Source organism: Crassostrea angulata, chromosome 4 (assembly GCF_025612915.1).
Source record: "Crassostrea angulata isolate pt1a10 chromosome 4, ASM2561291v2, whole genome shotgun sequence".
In the NCBI taxonomy this organism is placed as follows: Eukaryota; Metazoa; Mollusca; class Bivalvia; order Ostreida; family Ostreidae; genus Magallana; species Magallana angulata.
This window is the reverse complement of record NC_069114.1, coordinates 29,159,785-29,176,465: the sequence shown is the minus strand read 5'-3', so window position 1 is coordinate 29,176,465 and position 16,681 is coordinate 29,159,785. Positions and strand designations below refer to the sequence as shown.

The 16,681-nt window shown below is 33.7% G+C and overlaps 1 protein-coding gene across 1 annotated transcript; it reads right to left on the bottom strand.

Moving 5' to 3' along the window:
- Positions 1-5,496: 5,496 nt before the first annotated feature.
- Positions 5,497-16,505, bottom strand: LOC128181915 (cell growth-regulating nucleolar protein-like). Its single transcript, XM_052850493.1, has 8 exons — positions 16,388-16,505; positions 15,968-16,092; positions 14,448-14,568; positions 13,446-13,553; positions 12,622-12,705; positions 10,676-10,967; positions 10,232-10,359; positions 5,497-5,794 (listed from the first exon to the last, which is right to left on the bottom strand). The coding sequence occupies exons 2-8, from the start codon at positions 16,090-16,092 to the stop codon at positions 5,663-5,665; spliced, it is 990 nt and encodes a 329-aa protein (XP_052706453.1). The 5' UTR covers positions 16,388-16,505; the 3' UTR covers positions 5,497-5,662.
- Between the last annotated feature and the right edge of the window lie 176 nt (positions 16,506-16,681).

The window sequence follows — 16,681 nt, the reverse complement described above, 5'->3', positions numbered from 1 at the left end:
TTTACTAGCATGGAGTCCGAGAATACGGACATTAAATATTTTAAAATGCGAACGAATAATCACTTGTGAACATGATGAAATTAGATGTAGTGTAAAGGAAAGGCTACGAAGGCGGATGCTTAGAGGAAAAGTAAAACGTCTTAGGTAAAGAATGTTTCAAACTGAGTAACCATGAAAGTTTTTAAACAAAGTAAATTTACAGCTTATGTTTAATTCCAGGAAGATTCGGCAAACTTTGATTTAATTATTAACGGTAATACTTGTAATAAAAACAGTTTCTTAAATTTTCGTACAGTCTTCGATGTTTGACATTACCTTATCCTATTACTGATCTATATATAGACATCGTTGTTTCCTGGTTAAAGAATTTCAAAACACTTCAAAGTTTCATAAATTTATAAGATATACTATGTCCCGAGTTTTTTCTTCCACCACTTTTTGCTTGATATTTCAATAATAGTAAATACCTTTGTGCTCAAACTACGTTCATCCACTTATATGAAAAATGTCCAGATTATATGTGTTGAAACGCCCCCTCTACCGCTTCAGGTTTCAATACACATCCCAATATTGAAAGTCTACGGGGATTTTGCATTGAATCAGCCATTAATAAGCCCGGATGATAACGTTTAAAAATTGCGCGAGGTAACCCGAGTACTTCCGAATGGAGAAAAGATGTAAACATTTCCTATTATAAATCTCCGTAAGAAAATTGTTTTCGTTCCTGTGAAATTTTATGAGTGAAAATTGTTCAATGAAGATATCTTGGATATATTCCCTTTCATCAATTGAAAGTAAATTGAAGTGTCAGTGAGTTCCGAATGAAATCTGATGAATGTTTCACGCGGTTCTCGCACGCTTTGCCCGAAACGCTAAACGGTTTACACGAAACGCTTCACAATCACACGAAACGCTAAACGGTTTACACGAAACGTTTCTCGCACGTAAGTCGCACGTTTTTTGGTGTAGTAGTACGTTGCAGGGTCTGTAAATTTTGTCATCACGCAACAATTCTAAACTTGCACATAGTAAATATTTTTAAATAAAGAAGTTCCCTTTTAGAGAAAAGGTTACGTGTTTTGTAGGCGGGTTCGGTTTTTAAATCAAAGTTCTGATGTACTGACGAGAGTTGATTTTATCCAATGTTATTTATTTTAAAATCAACGATATGCTAGTTTGCTTGGCAAGTAGTTTATAATCTGCATTTGAATTATGCACATTTTTATAATATGAATTCTCTAATGAATCATGTTGTGTAATATTTTAAAATAGAACTGATTTCATCAAACTATGTTTTGATATTCCAGATATTTCAAAAATTGTATGGATCCAACCAATAATGAACTCTAGTCTCGTTCAACCAGATACTTGGCTGTCTCCGTTAATCTCCGACAAGTAAGAGATACCAGGTCACGTGATAGCTTGATGATGCGACCTCTAAATATAGACTGACTCCCTACTTGCCGGAGATGTAAGGAGACAGCCGATGGTTGAACGAGTCTATATATTGAACTCTGGCGTAGGAATACATACGACTAAAAAAAACTTCAAATTGTTCGTACCATTTAAAATCTGATTATTTCCAAGGTATTTATAAAAAAGTTTCCTTTAAAAAAATGCTTCATTATTTTCAAGAACTAAGTCTTGTCAGCGGCGATGATTTGTGCTTAGGTGCAAACACAGTTTCAGTTTCGGTATGCTAGAGTAACTGCATAGGAGAGTTGATTAAAATCAACTCCCAAAAAACACAATTTCTCACATGAATCATGAGTATATGTAACAATGCTTGCTACCCTCTGAAAATTTAACTCGCCATTAAACATCTCATTTTTTAAAGAATGTTTGAAACGATTACATAAACTGTGTTCGACAGATAGTTTTCCTAAAACATTTTCTTTCTTTCTTTTTCAAAACACGTTTTATATACAGGCTTTCAATCACAACACATTTTTATAACAAAAGCAGAACTGAAAGTTTAGTCATTATAAATTATTGACACCATATACACATACATTTTCAACTCGCAGCAACAACGGAAGACCTACTCGTGGCTTTGCCACGAGCTCTGCTCTAGTTACATTTACTTTCTTTCCCCTATCAAATTGCATTGATTTATTTGAGTGATATTTACGTATAACACAGATAAGAAGACCCAATCACTTAATCTGATGCGAATGAATACAGTTCTCGAAGAACATGACCGACTCTCCTCGCGACTTCAAGCCAGATCACGACCTGATATTATTCTTACGCTGATTAATATTTCTTGATGTTAACATATTTTACAGTAAAATGAATTCAATTGATTAATTTCTTAGTATACCAAAAGTAAATTCGTCAAGTTACATAATGAAAAATAAAATTCTCTTATAAGTTATCAAATCTCTTTGCACTATTTTTGTCAGCATGATTCGGCTGTTCCAATGGCTCTTCCGTTAATTGCACATTACTCGTTGAATAAGCAAGAGATTTTTAAAAAATAAATCATGTTTTTGGAAAGATAATAAATGTTAAAAAACGTAAATATAAGCATTGAATCGTTATTTTTTTAAAGATGTGGTCTCATAACTGCAACGGTGTGTGCAAACAAATTTTCATAACGCGCCAGCGTGCGTTATTTAATTTGTTTGCACACACCGTTGCAGTTATGAGTCCACATCTTTCAAAAAATAATGATTCAATGCTTAAATGGATCCAAGCACTAATATTTACATCTCCCCAGTATTATTCCCTCTATTTCTTACGGAAACTTATACACTGTAGTTAATTCATAGCTCTATAGAAACAGCTAGACTGAAATCTACACGCCCCATTAATCGATTGGTCGAAATCTACAGCGGCTGAAACTGACAAGAAAATGACAGGACAGATATCGACACGTCACGTTTATCGATTGGTCCAAACCTATAGCGACCTAGGAAAAATCACAGACTGCACGAAATAATCACGACGATGTCAGACTCTCAGTCTCACAGGAGACAATTTGGCTGTTTCTTTTAGTTAACTTACTTACGTACATCAACAGTAATTTAGTGAATTTTACTTGCTTTTCCTAATCAATTTATCGATTAGCTTAACGAAAGATGTTAATATAAACAATAAAATGTTTTCTTTGATGATTCATTCGGGTTATGAAGGTAGTGATCATCGCAGAAAAAATTTACATAACCCGCGTTATTTATGTATTTTTTCTACAATGTCACTACCTTCACATCCCGAATGAATCATCAAAGAAAGCATTTTATTGTTTAATTGATATTGAACTCCAGTCTCGTTCAACCAGACGCTCAGCTGTCTCCGTTAATCTCCGACAAGCATTTACGGAGACAACCGAGCTTTTGGTTGAACGAGCCTATATTAGACTCTGACGTAGGAATACATGAGTCTACATAAATATCTAAATTGTTCGTATTATATAAAATCTTACTATTTTCAAAGTGTTTATAGATAAGTTTCCTTGAATAAACAATGCTTCAGCATACATTACATTGAATTTTTCTATTATATTCAAGACTTGTCAGCGGTGATGATTTTTGCTTAGGTCCAAACATTGTTTCACTTTCGGCTTGCCAGAGTAAATGCATAGGAGAGTTGATTGAAATCAACTCCCAAAAATGGATCGTTACACGACACGCCGTTGCGCTTAAGAACTAATCTCCGACAAGCATTTACGGAGACAGTCGAGCTTTTGGTTGAACGAGCCTATATTAGACCCTGGCGTAGGAATACATGAGTCTACATAAATATCTAAATTGTTCGTATTATATAAAATCTTTCTATTTTCAAAGAGTTTATAGATAAGTTTTCTTGAATAAACAATGCTTCAGCATACATTACATTGAATTTTTCTATTATATTCAAGACTTGTCAGCGGTGACGATTTTTGCTTAGGTCCACACATTGTTTCACTTTCGGTTTGCCAGAGTAAATGCATAGGAGAGTTGATTAAAATCAACTCCCAAAAATGGATCGTTACACGACACGCCGTTGCGCTTAAGAACTTTGTATAACACGCCGTCGCGCTAACGCATATTCGCAATACTTGTCGTCGCGCTGGCATGCGATACGCAATGTCGCCAAGTGCTCGTACAATATGTAAGGGAAAAGCACCACGCCCTCGCGCTAAGAGACATAAATAACAGAGATTGGCAACTCCGCAATTAGCGTGTTTTGTTGTTGAAAATGTTACAGGACAAACCTTACTTTGAGAACTACATATTAGTAAACTGAGATGATGATCTTAAACCAAAAGTATATTGTTTATATGAAAAGGTGCAAAGACGTTTTTTGAAACAAAAAATTGAAAAAAAAGATTAATATGTAGAAAATATACTGGCCAGCTATAAAACATCGGCAAAATCTCGGACGACGGGTAGCCAACTACCCCTAAAACTCCTCTTTTTATATTGTTTATAATTATAAGACATAAACTAATGGAAGTATATTTTGAATATTTTGGTAGTTATAGCGTTTAGTTGTTTATATTTCGATTTAATTGTTTATTAAAAAGATATACTGATTTAAACTGGGAATACTTTACAATAGGGACCGCGAGATTTCGCGAGATTTATTTCAGCTGCCAATCTCTATCAATTATGTCTCTGGTCGTGCTAACTCATTTCGTACAACGCGTCCTCATGCTAACGCAACTTCACAAACTCGCAATCGCGCTGTCAATCCGTTTTGGTGGTACAACTTAATTTGACAAGCTAGCAAACAAAACGCTGTAGTGCTTTCATACAATGATAAGCCGCACTCACATGCACAACTTCACATAACGTCCCGTCGCGACTTACATTTAGCACAACGTTAACACGCCGTCGCACAGCACATCGTGTCCATGAAAGCGGAAGGCGAGTCGTGTGAATCGTGTTCGAATGGCGGCGCGCTGAGTAAAGTTGCGTTAGCTTGTTGTGTATTTAAAAAGTTGTATTAGCACGTTGGCGAGTTGTGTTAAGTTAGCCCAATGGCAAGTCGTGTGGAGATTGTTCGGCAGCTTTCCGTCTCATCTTGCTGTGGGGCTTTTGCAATGGCTCCGTCTAGATACCGTTAACTTCATAACTGCACAAAATACAAAGGAAAGTGTTTTTAAATTAGTTTTCTATTCCTCATATGATATTGAATTATTGCAAGGATTTTGGAGGGTTTTTTGAAATAGAAATAATGAGTATTTTTTTATTAACTGAAGGTCTAAATTCCTGTCAAACTGAATAACTATGAGGTTTGTTCAGAAATTGTACAACCTCAACTTAAACTGACAGCAGGTATATATTTCATCAAGCTTATTATTTCAAAAAGCATAAAATAATTCATGCACTAATTGTACACAGGGACTTCATAAATATTCTCTGAACACCAATTTTTCATGGACTTTGATGTTAAGTTGATCCAATAATCAAAGGTTCATTGAGGTACATGTATGAAAAATTGATATTGGAAAAACTGTCTGTGAATTTGGGCATCCTCAAAATTGTAATTAACAAATTTTACTCAATCCACCTTTATCAATGTTTATTATAAGTTTTAAAACAAGTAAGCAATATGAAACTTCATAACAACATTTAAATACATCTTCTTCTCAACAATCATTCATTCAAAATAATGTATCTTCAATATCATAAAACATAAAAGAATATGTAATGATCACTTTAAAAATTTATGATCACTTCTTTAGTTTGACTCTCTCTTTGTGAACTTTGAACTTGGGGTTCTTGTTCACTTTTTTGCTGAACTTGGCCAGAATTTTCTCTTCTGATCTTGGTTCTCCTTTTCTGGATTTATATTCAGCCAATACCTAAAAATAGAATCACACATTCATTACATGGATCATACAAAGATGGATTCGCATTTTCCCAGTACAATTACTTGATATTAAGTGTAGTGGAACCCACGATACTTGTGATACTTTTTAGAACACTATAGCCGGCTTCACACCACATTTTGAGACTGCCGTTGAATTTCATATACGTATATTTATATTTTCTTAGTAACTTCTCTACTTCTTAAGTAACCCGATTGTGAATCATATTTCTATGGAAATCGACAGGATTTTTTCCAAATGATCAAAATCTATCCAGTATATTGATTGGTCGAAATGTTCAGCAACCTAAGGATAATCACGGACTGCATGAAATAATTATAATGATGTCAGACTCAAATTCCCATGTAAGGCAAATTGGCTGTGCGGGTTGTACCTTCATGCAGGTTATGAAGGTATCAATCATTGCAAAAAAAAGGTTATGTATTTTTTCTGCAATGTCACTTCCTTCCTATCCTGCATGAATCTCTAAAAGAAAGCATCATATTGTTTAAGTGCAATGTCAGTACAATTATCATCACATTTTAGAAACTGCTGTGTTTGTAAAGGTTTCAATATAGAAGAGACCCTGAAGCCATACATGTACACATCATCTCTCAAAAGTACAATATGAGATGTATTACATAAATCTTTATCTAAGATTAAACAAAATTATCATTTTGTTATTATACTTTAAAGTAAAATGAGTTGTGTTGCTTTTCAACTAGATTCATGGGGTAATTGGAGATCATCAAACTAGTTAACTCTATATGCAAAGATGATCTACGGAAGTTTTCAAAATAAACACATGTACATACTGGTATATGCATTAAAAGATTGATAACACAATATTATATTTGCAATCACAATCAAAGTATGATTCCCTTTATTTCTTATAAAAATAACTGGTAATTGCAATTCACAGCTCTATAGAAATTGTCGGGACTGAAATTTACAAGACCCAGCCATCACTGCAGAAAAAAGTTTATATAACCTACGTTATTTTTCTGTAATGCCACTACCTTCACATCCAGCATGAATCACCAAAGAAAGCATTTCATTGTATAAATGAACCCCCTTGTGTAAACTATATGACCGTAAAATAATGGCATTCTCACTGACATGTTGTAAGTACAATGTATAACCCATCAATGAAAGGGGAAAAATAACAAACAGTGCTTTAATTATTATGATTTTTTCTAAACAGTCGAGCAGTCAGTATATCTTAAATGACCAAGCATCCTTTCGTAATTCATGTAGTGGTGGATTTCACAATTTTAATTCAGGCCCTTGCCATATACTCAGTTTGTTTGCTAAATGCCAAATAGTGTAGAAAAGAGATTCTTAAAGAATTAATCCATATTTACAATACAACCAACCCTGGAATCATGAACTGTTCAAATATTTCCAGACAGTCCATCTACACCACGACACAAAAACCGGTAGGAATGGGACAAACTAGACTTAATTGAAATGGTGACCATCTCAAAGGGCTGCACTTAAAATAGTGAAAATAGGATAAAAAAAATATCAGAGAATTTTAATTTGACCTTGACCTATAACTTAGAAATTTTCCATCTGGCATAGAACTTCTAATAAATCTCATTACCCCTTACATACTGGCATTTTTGTTTTCAATATGAGCAAGATTGATCAAATGGGAAATAATCTATGGTCTAAAACTGATTATACACAAATCTGCTATGACCTTCACACTGACTTGGTTCAAGGTCACTGCATGGCATTTACCAAAGAGCTCTGTTTGCGTAAAGTATTAGCCGAATAGAGCTCAGTGGAAAAAATGTATATGCTCTAGAAAAAAGGATTTTTTGTGTGGATCCGATATGACTTTGACACTTGACCTACAAACATCACTCAAGGTCACTGCATACCCTTTGATCAAAGGCACCATGTGGGTGAAGTATGAGTCTGACTGGAGCAAAGAAAGAGAAGATACGCTACGTACAAGGATTTTTCATATAAATCTGCTATGACCTTCACATTTGACTTTGAAAAATTGGTTCAAAGTCACTGCACACCCTTTACTCAATAAAAGCTCTGTTTATGTGAAGTATGAGCCAAATAGGGTTAAGTGGAGAGTAGCAGCAGGTCTGTAGCTCCAGGTCTGAAAAAATTCAGATGGATGACCTGGGAGCTATAGTGCCTCAAATAGCAAAAAAATGCAATTTACGGTGCACAAAAAAGTGTGCTAGCTTTGGACTTACTAACCTTATTTTGGAACATATTCTGTGGAAAAAATGAGTATTATTAAATTCTTCATTCAATTTACTATTGATATTTGTTTTTTACTTGCCGCAAGCTTTCTCTTAAACACACTACCGACCCACGGAAATTAAAGTATGTTAAATTTACATTGAGATCAAGAGTCGCCATTTTTACATGTAAACAAACTGCACCACTTCACTTTTAGGGGCTAGTGATAGTGTTTAAAAGAATATCAGAGGCAAGTAAGGCAAGTAAAAATATCTGCAGTAAAATGTCCGAGGATATTTTGGAATCAAATATTTGTATAGAATGTGTTCGTAATTAAGGATAATCAGTTCAAAACTAGCGCAATTTTTTGTGTGCCGTAAATTGCAGTTCTTTTACTATGAAATGCATTGTAGCTCCCAGGTTGTCAATCAGATTTTTTTCAGACCGGGAGCTACAGACCTGCATCTAAGTGGAGAGTATATATGCTCTGGGAAAAGGGTTTTTTCTTGGACCTGTATGACCTTGACCCTTGACTAACAAACTTTATTCAAGGTCACTTCACAACACTCTATGAGTAAATTATGAGCCAGATTGGACCAAGGGGAGAGAAGATATGCCCTCAACAAGGATTTTATATGTAATTGAAACATGGCTCAAGGTGACTGCACACCCTTTACTCAAAGGCACTTTGTTGGTGAGGTATGAGCCAGATTGGGCCAAGGGAAGTGAGGATATGCTCCAGACAAGCAATCTCGGATGGACAAACAGATGAAAGGATAGAAAGATGGATGGACAGATGGACAGAAAGACTAAAAACTTTAGGGTGCCCGCAAAGCGGGGCCCTAATGGACCACACAACTGACCTAAAAATCCTTACTTTCAAACTACTACTATATCTACATTAAAACTTTTCTACAGTATTGTACTACTTTATACAATACTAAATCAAGTTACTGCGTCATTCTGTCAATTTGCAAAGTCCAGAATTGTTTAGAAAACCAATCATTTTCGGTGCACAATTCCTAAGGCATTCATATTCTAGCTTATTCATTACTTTGCAATTCCAATAATCAACAAAATTCTGAAATTTCTGTAGGTTTTTCCAATTTTTCAAATACCATTTCTTATTTTTGTCTGTATATATCCTTTTAAAATTATAGACAAAATGAAGGTTTTCTCCAAATTTCATCTTTTTAAAGAATCCTTATTTTTGTCTGACTCTATAAATCCTTCAGAACCAAATGAAAATTTTCTTCAAATTTCATCTTTTTAAAGAATTCTTATTTTTGTCTCACTGTGTATATCCTAATAAATCAAATGAAAGTTTTCTCCAAATATCATCTTTTTATGAATTCTTATTTTTGTCTTTCAATATTCATACTAATGAAATGAAAGTTTTCATGTAGTACAAAATATACTGCTTTGTTCAGGAATGCTGCTGGGTGATCAACCAATTACCAAACAGACCCTGGCCAGTGGCCATCCATCAAGATATTTCTGAATTTAATATTCCTTTAGCCCAAAAGTATTTTTCTACAATGAACAAAAAAAAAAAAACCAGAACAGTTTCCCACTGCTACAAATCTATAACCCAGTTTCAAAAAGGTTGCTACACTTATTTGATAAGTTTATTATCATACCAGCTAGTACCTAGTTAAAAAAGGTTGCAAGCTAATTTGGTAAGTTTATTATCATAGAAGTACCCAGTTTGAAAGGTTACTAGGCAAATGTGATAAGTTTATTATCATACAAGTACCAAGCTACGAATGTTATTAGCCTAATGTGATAAGTTTATTATCATACAAGTACCCAGCTACGAAGGTTACTTGGCCAATTTGGTACTGTGGTTTATTAATATTCGTGGATATTAATTCTGGTGGATTTAATGAAAATCACACCTTTAAAGATATGTAAATTTTTGGCCAATGATCCTATCAATACAAAATGTTAGTAGACATTTCACTTCATTGAACATTTAATTTTGTGGATCAACTCAACGAAACTCATGAAAATTGGTATTTTATGAATATTGATGAAACCACAGTAAGTTTGTTATCATACCGGTACCCAGATACAAAGGTTAAACACTAGACTATCTGTGCTCAGTTTCTCATTATACCTGTTTATATCTTTAACAATACTTCTGTACATCTCTTATTAAAGAAGGTTACAAGGATTGCCCGGGTTGCAGGCCCTTGCATCACTTTTGAATCAACTGACCTTCTTCCGTAGTTTTTTGATTGGCAGTTCCCCCTTCTTCTCTAAGACTGCGGTGATGACTTCCTCCCAATCAAACTTCTCGGTCGATTTGCTGTCCTCTTCATTCACCTCTACACCATTCAGTTTCTCTATCAGCCAAAAAATAATAACAGAAATTGAACAAAGACAGATAATGCAACACCATAAACAATGATCACTATCATTCCATCAACAGGGTGTTCATTTTTTGACCAGGTGTTCGATATTTTTAAAATGTTTCAATCACTTGTTGATTAGTTGTTTGATTGCAATTCTACATGTCAAACACAGAACTTAAGACAATACTACTTAAGGAATGCAAGTACAGATGAGATAATCTGATCTGCAAAGTGACCAACGTGTCCAAGCTTGTTTGTTACCAAAAAAGCTAAATATATCACATAGTATTGACAATAGAAAACCAACCCTGACTAGTATCCATTGCTGGCCTTTTCGCCTCTGTCTCTCCATTAGTCTCCTCTTCCCCTTCTTCCTCTTCTCTCTTCCTCTTCTTCTTCTTCTTGGGTTTGTCCAGCTGTCCCTCCTCCTCCTCCTCTTTGGCATCTCCATTTACCTCTGTTTGTCTCTTCCTCTTTCTTTCTTCTTTTCTTTCTTTTTTTGTTTGTTCTTTCTGTTCTTTCTTTTTCTCTGCCTTGGACTGCCCCTCATGGGCCCCATTCACCGGTTTCTCTGGAGGTGGCTCATTTACAGCATTTGCCTTGTAGAATAAAACACAAAGATATATTTTGTGGCCACATTAAATCTATTTTTGATGGATACAGATACTAGTAAAAATACCTTGTACAAACAGCAAAAGATGTATACTTCAGAGTTACATAAGAACATTGAGCACATTTATAGTGATAATGATAATGATAATGATTCCGTGCTTATAGCAAAGTTACTTCCATTCCTCTGTCTTTAAATTGGATTAAAAACTTAAACCACATAACTTATAATACCCTAATTAATTAATCTTATAAACAAGAGGCCCAGGGGCCACATCACTCACCTGAGCAACAATAGTCATAATTCTGATCAAATCAGCAATACAGTATCAACATCAAAATATCTTGACAATTAGGTACAGTAGAAATTGCACAAAAAAGAAAACAAAATCTGCCAAATGTTATTAACATATTTTTAAGGTAAACACCAAAACCCCTATTTTGCTGTTTTAGTATTTGTGATAAAATTTTATCTATTCCTCTATTTCTATTCCAAAATAAAAATCCCTCCTTTGTTGTCTCACTTTTCTCCAGAGAATCATGTTTTGGTCAAGCTTTAATCTGTACAAACTGTGCTTTTACACAACTTTAAGCTTTTAAGGCTGAATGCTTTACCAGAAGATTTTCAAAGATTTTCCCCTGAGATCATCCTATGTAAAAATTTGAAGCCCCCCCCCCCCCCCATTGTAGTCCCACCATACCCCAGGGATCATGATTTAAACAAACTTGAATCTACACTGTATGAGGATGCTTCAACCCAAGTTTAAGATTTTCTAGCCAAATGGTTTTTGAGAAAAAGATTTTTAAAGTTTTTCTCTAAATATTCTTATGGAAAACTTGACACCCCCCCCCCCCCATTGTGGCCCTAACCTACCCACAAGGACCATAACTTGAATAAACTTGAATCTACTCTACCTAAGGATACTTCCATAAAAGTTTAAGCTTTTCAGGCCTAGCAGTTTTTAAGAATATTTTAAAGATTTTTTTCAATATACTCTAATGTAAAATTAGATCCCCCTTTTTGACCCCACCCTACCCCTGGGTACAATGATTTGAACAAACATGAATATATACTACCTAAGGATGTTTTCATACAAGTTCCAGCTTTTTAATCCATATTGTTTTTGAGAAGATTTTTGAAAAAATATCAAAAATTTTCAATAATACTAATTATCCCCCTTTATCTAAAGAGGGTGTGGCTCTTCATTTGAACAAACTTGAATCCCCTTAACCTAGTGCTGCCAAGTTTGATTAAAATTGGCGAAATGGTTCTTGAGAAGATGAAGATGTGAAAAGTTTGCAACAATGACAATGACAACAACCTCAAACAATGGAAATATTTTGATCAGAAGACACACCTTAGCCTTCGGCACAGGTGAGCTAAAAAAAATTTTTTTCCTCCTTGTGGCTTTGTTTTAACTGTGTTTTACTATTTATCATTTTTTAACTTTTTGTACTTGGGACACAGAGATCTACAAAGAGTGGTATTAAAAACTTATTGGATATAACAAATAATGTTTATAAGGAATCATATTTGTTTTACCTTGGGGCTTGACTGGTATATCAGAATTTTTTTTACAGATCTTTATTATACAGAGTGAGTTGGATTAAGAGAGATTTCCACAAAGCACTACAGATACTCACCTGTCCGGCATGCTTCATAATCAGGTCCCATGCCTGGTCAATCCAGCGCTCCTGGTGCACACGCAGAGAATTCTTCACAAAATTCTGTTTAAATTAAAGTATATTTCAACGTGAGTTTGAGTGTGTACATCTAAATAGACCTCATTATAGTTAGGCTGATCAGGAAAGTCTCCAAAATAATGATATGCAACATTTTGGTTTGGTTTGAATGCAAATGATCAGTACCTAAATAGCATTAAGGTGGAATAACAGTTCATCACAAAATGGCTGACCTCTGATCATTATGTTTTATTAAAAGTTTTTTTTTTACGGCAACATGTAATTTACTCCATAGCCAATTTATAAAGTGTCGGCCTTGTGATCCGTGCATCCTGATTTCAAATCTCCCTGAGGCTTTTGTTGTTACTTACTAAATTGAATTTTTTGGATATTCATTTTGTATCCCTACATCGCATATTTTTCACTTATTTGACATATGTACAGGTTATCTATCATTATAACTTTCACAATCAAATAAATTACTGTTGAGTGACTTTTTCCACGTGTGTTATTTCACCTTAATAAAATTCTCTTTTGACACAACTATCAAGAAAAAAGAATAAGACTACAGTGTATATGAATTAGGTGCTGGGCTCTAAACTGAAAACAAGTTGATGAGCTCTTGTTTTAAGGCATTTATGGTTAACTATGCTTCAGACACAAGAACTGCTGACTTAATACATGTATAATGAAAACGATCTTTTATGTTAATGTTCATGACGTACACAATACACACCAATATTAAACATACAAAACAGGATCAAAAACTATATTGAGACTATAACCTTAAATTTAGCCTGCTTCCTTGGGATATTGGGGCAATCCTTGATTTTCTGCAATAACTGATGAATGTTCTTGTCTGACTTTGCACCATCAATGGCAGCTTGTACTTGCTTTAACAAAGGAAAAGGAAAAGTTACACTTATTAAAAGTTTGGATCTAATCTTCTGACAAGCATCAAAAACATAGATATACATGTATCATCTATCTTAAACTTAAAGAAAATATAATTGTCCAGCTCATGCAGTTTATGCAGGTATAATATGCAACTCTGCTGGATTCATAATTCAGAAAAAAACTGAAATGTGTATTGTACCAGTACATGTATATTACTAACCTACATGTACAAATGTATATTACTAACCTACATGTACAAATGTATATTACTAACCTACATGTACAAATGTATATTACTAACCTACATGTACAAATGTATATTACTAACCTACATGTACAAATGTATATTACTAACCTACATGTACAAATGTATATTACTGCCCTACATGTACAAATGTATATTACTGCCCTACATGTACAAATGTATATTACTAACCTACATGAACAAATGTATATTACTAACCTACATGTACAAATGTATATTACTGCCCTACATGTACAAATGTATATTACTGCCCTACATGTACAAATGTATATTACTAACCTACATGAACAAATGTATATTACTAACCTACATGTACAAATGTATATTACTGCCCTACATGTACAAATGTATATTACTAACCTACATGTACAAATGTATATTACTAACCTACATGTACAAATGTATATTACTAACCTACATGTACAAATGTATATTACTGACCTACATGTACAAATGTATATTACTAACCTACATGTACAAATGTATATTACTAACCTACATGTACAAATGTATATTACTAACCTACATGTACAAATGTATATTACTAACCTACATGTACAAATGTATATTACTGACCTACATGTACAAATATAAAACTGATAATGGCATGGATGCTTTCACGTACCTCTACCCACTGGTTTTGTTTCTGTTCCCCTTTGTTGGCCCCGGCTTTTGGAACATAGTTTTTGCCTGAGTATTTCTCCTCCTCAGATATACACTTGGTGTGCTGGTTGTACTCTTCTCCCCTGTTGGCGAAAAAAAAAAACAAAACCCAAAAAACCCAAAAGTTATACAAACAAATGAACATGGACTAAGACTGTCAGATTACATGTATATCGGCACTGCAATAAGATAATCAAACTGTATGTTAATGAAGTTATATGAATGCAAGAAATTATTTTTTAAAGTTATACAAGCAAAAAAACATGTACCAAGGCTGTCAAATTACACAAATATCAGAACTGCAATAAGATTATCAAACCTGTATGTTTATAAATTGATATTTTTAAATGAAAAGATAGTTAAGATACTATGTTTTAGTTTTTAGCAATTAATTTATACATCTTTTTTATCCTCATCGGATCATGTGTACTCTTAAATTTACCTCGATCACCATTTGAAAAGCTAAACAGTAAGCATTTTATTTCTATTAAAAATTAAATTTCATTTATTTTTCATAATCTCCAGTATTTATTCTACATATATATTATACATGCATGTATGTTGCATTTGGTCATAAGAACTTCTTCTTTCTTTAGAATTAACATTATATTTTATTTGAAATTACCAATATTTTCACCATAAAAACTTTTAAAATGTTATCCAAAACATATTGCAATATAAATTTTCAGCAGAAATGTGTTAAATCATTCAATTAGCTGTCAAAGAGAAATAACTCTTAACACGAAAAGTATGCTTCCAGTCTGTATACAACATTTTTAGAGAGAGCAATAATTCTTCTGCTACAAATATATGTACATGGAATTTGATCATGCTGCAGCATGCCTGTAATTTCATGTATACTGTGTGTCCACATTTATATTCCAGTCCATATTCAAACACTTCCTGTTTACAGGAAAATCAAAGCAAATGTACTATTTTGCAAGTGTGTCTTATTTCCAAAATACATGTACTATATAATAATATATGTCCAACCTATTAACAAGATAATTACTGGCATAAAATTTAGACAAAAACTAGGGTATGATACACTGTTTTCATAGAATGTTTACTAATTACTGTTTTCAATATGAATTTCAGATTGAGAGATTTTTGTACAGAGAGAAAACTTGATCCCTTAAGTGTGACTTATTTAATATTTCATACCGAAGAATGTCATATATATATGGTGATCCGGGCATATATTGTCTCTACAGGGAATGCATAATACCTCGATCTATCTATTTGGAGGTCCGTGTTGCTCTGCTTTGAATTTGTATTTTGTTTTATGGATTTTTGTTATTGTCATTTTTTCACTAAGAATGGTACAATTATCTCTTTAGAGGCTCGACTTTGCTTGATATTTTGACTGACACATTCTTTTGTGAAGGCATCAGTCGAAATACCAAGCCAAGCTAAATCTCTAAAGAGATTATAGAAGAGCGCACTTTTGAAGATCAAGTTTAATTCAATTTTCATACATACCAGAACTCTTTGCTACAATCAATGCAAGACAAGGACTTCCCCTGTCGACATTTTGTAGCATAATGCTTCTCCACTTGATTTTTCTTCAGTGAATCACCGCAGGCATTGCATGAGAAGAAAACCATCTGAATTGTAATTGTCAGATTGTAGAAATAAAAAGGCCGGATTAAAATTAGTTTGTTCCTAACTTGAAATTTCCATTAAAAACCATAAAAATTAGATTTCGAACATGTACAATTAATAGAACTATAGTATTATAACAATAGAACCATAGAGCTAGGTCTTTTAAGCCAGGGACATGTTCATGTGACCAAGTGATCATATCAATTACGTCTGTATAACCACTTGAAATACAATTTTCACTTGAGCAATATTGTTTTATTACAAAAATAACCCTATTCAAGTTTGACCCATTCTTACCGCAGATAAAATATCCCTAAAAATGCATGAAATCACAAAGTTATGCTTCAGACAGCTTTTAAATTTTTTTTAACAACACGTGGCGGAAAACAACAAAATGTGTCTAAATATAAACACCTCTCGCTCACTATTTTTATTTCCGTAAACCTTCTTTCATTGATGTACTCCGATGTAGAGTTTTTCCAGTAATGATTTAATCTTCGAACTGGATTTTTTTTTTCCATATAAAGTTCTTTATGTCCACTCTACAAAAACTGTTTTTACAGATTTTCTATAGTAACTGTTGATCTCTCC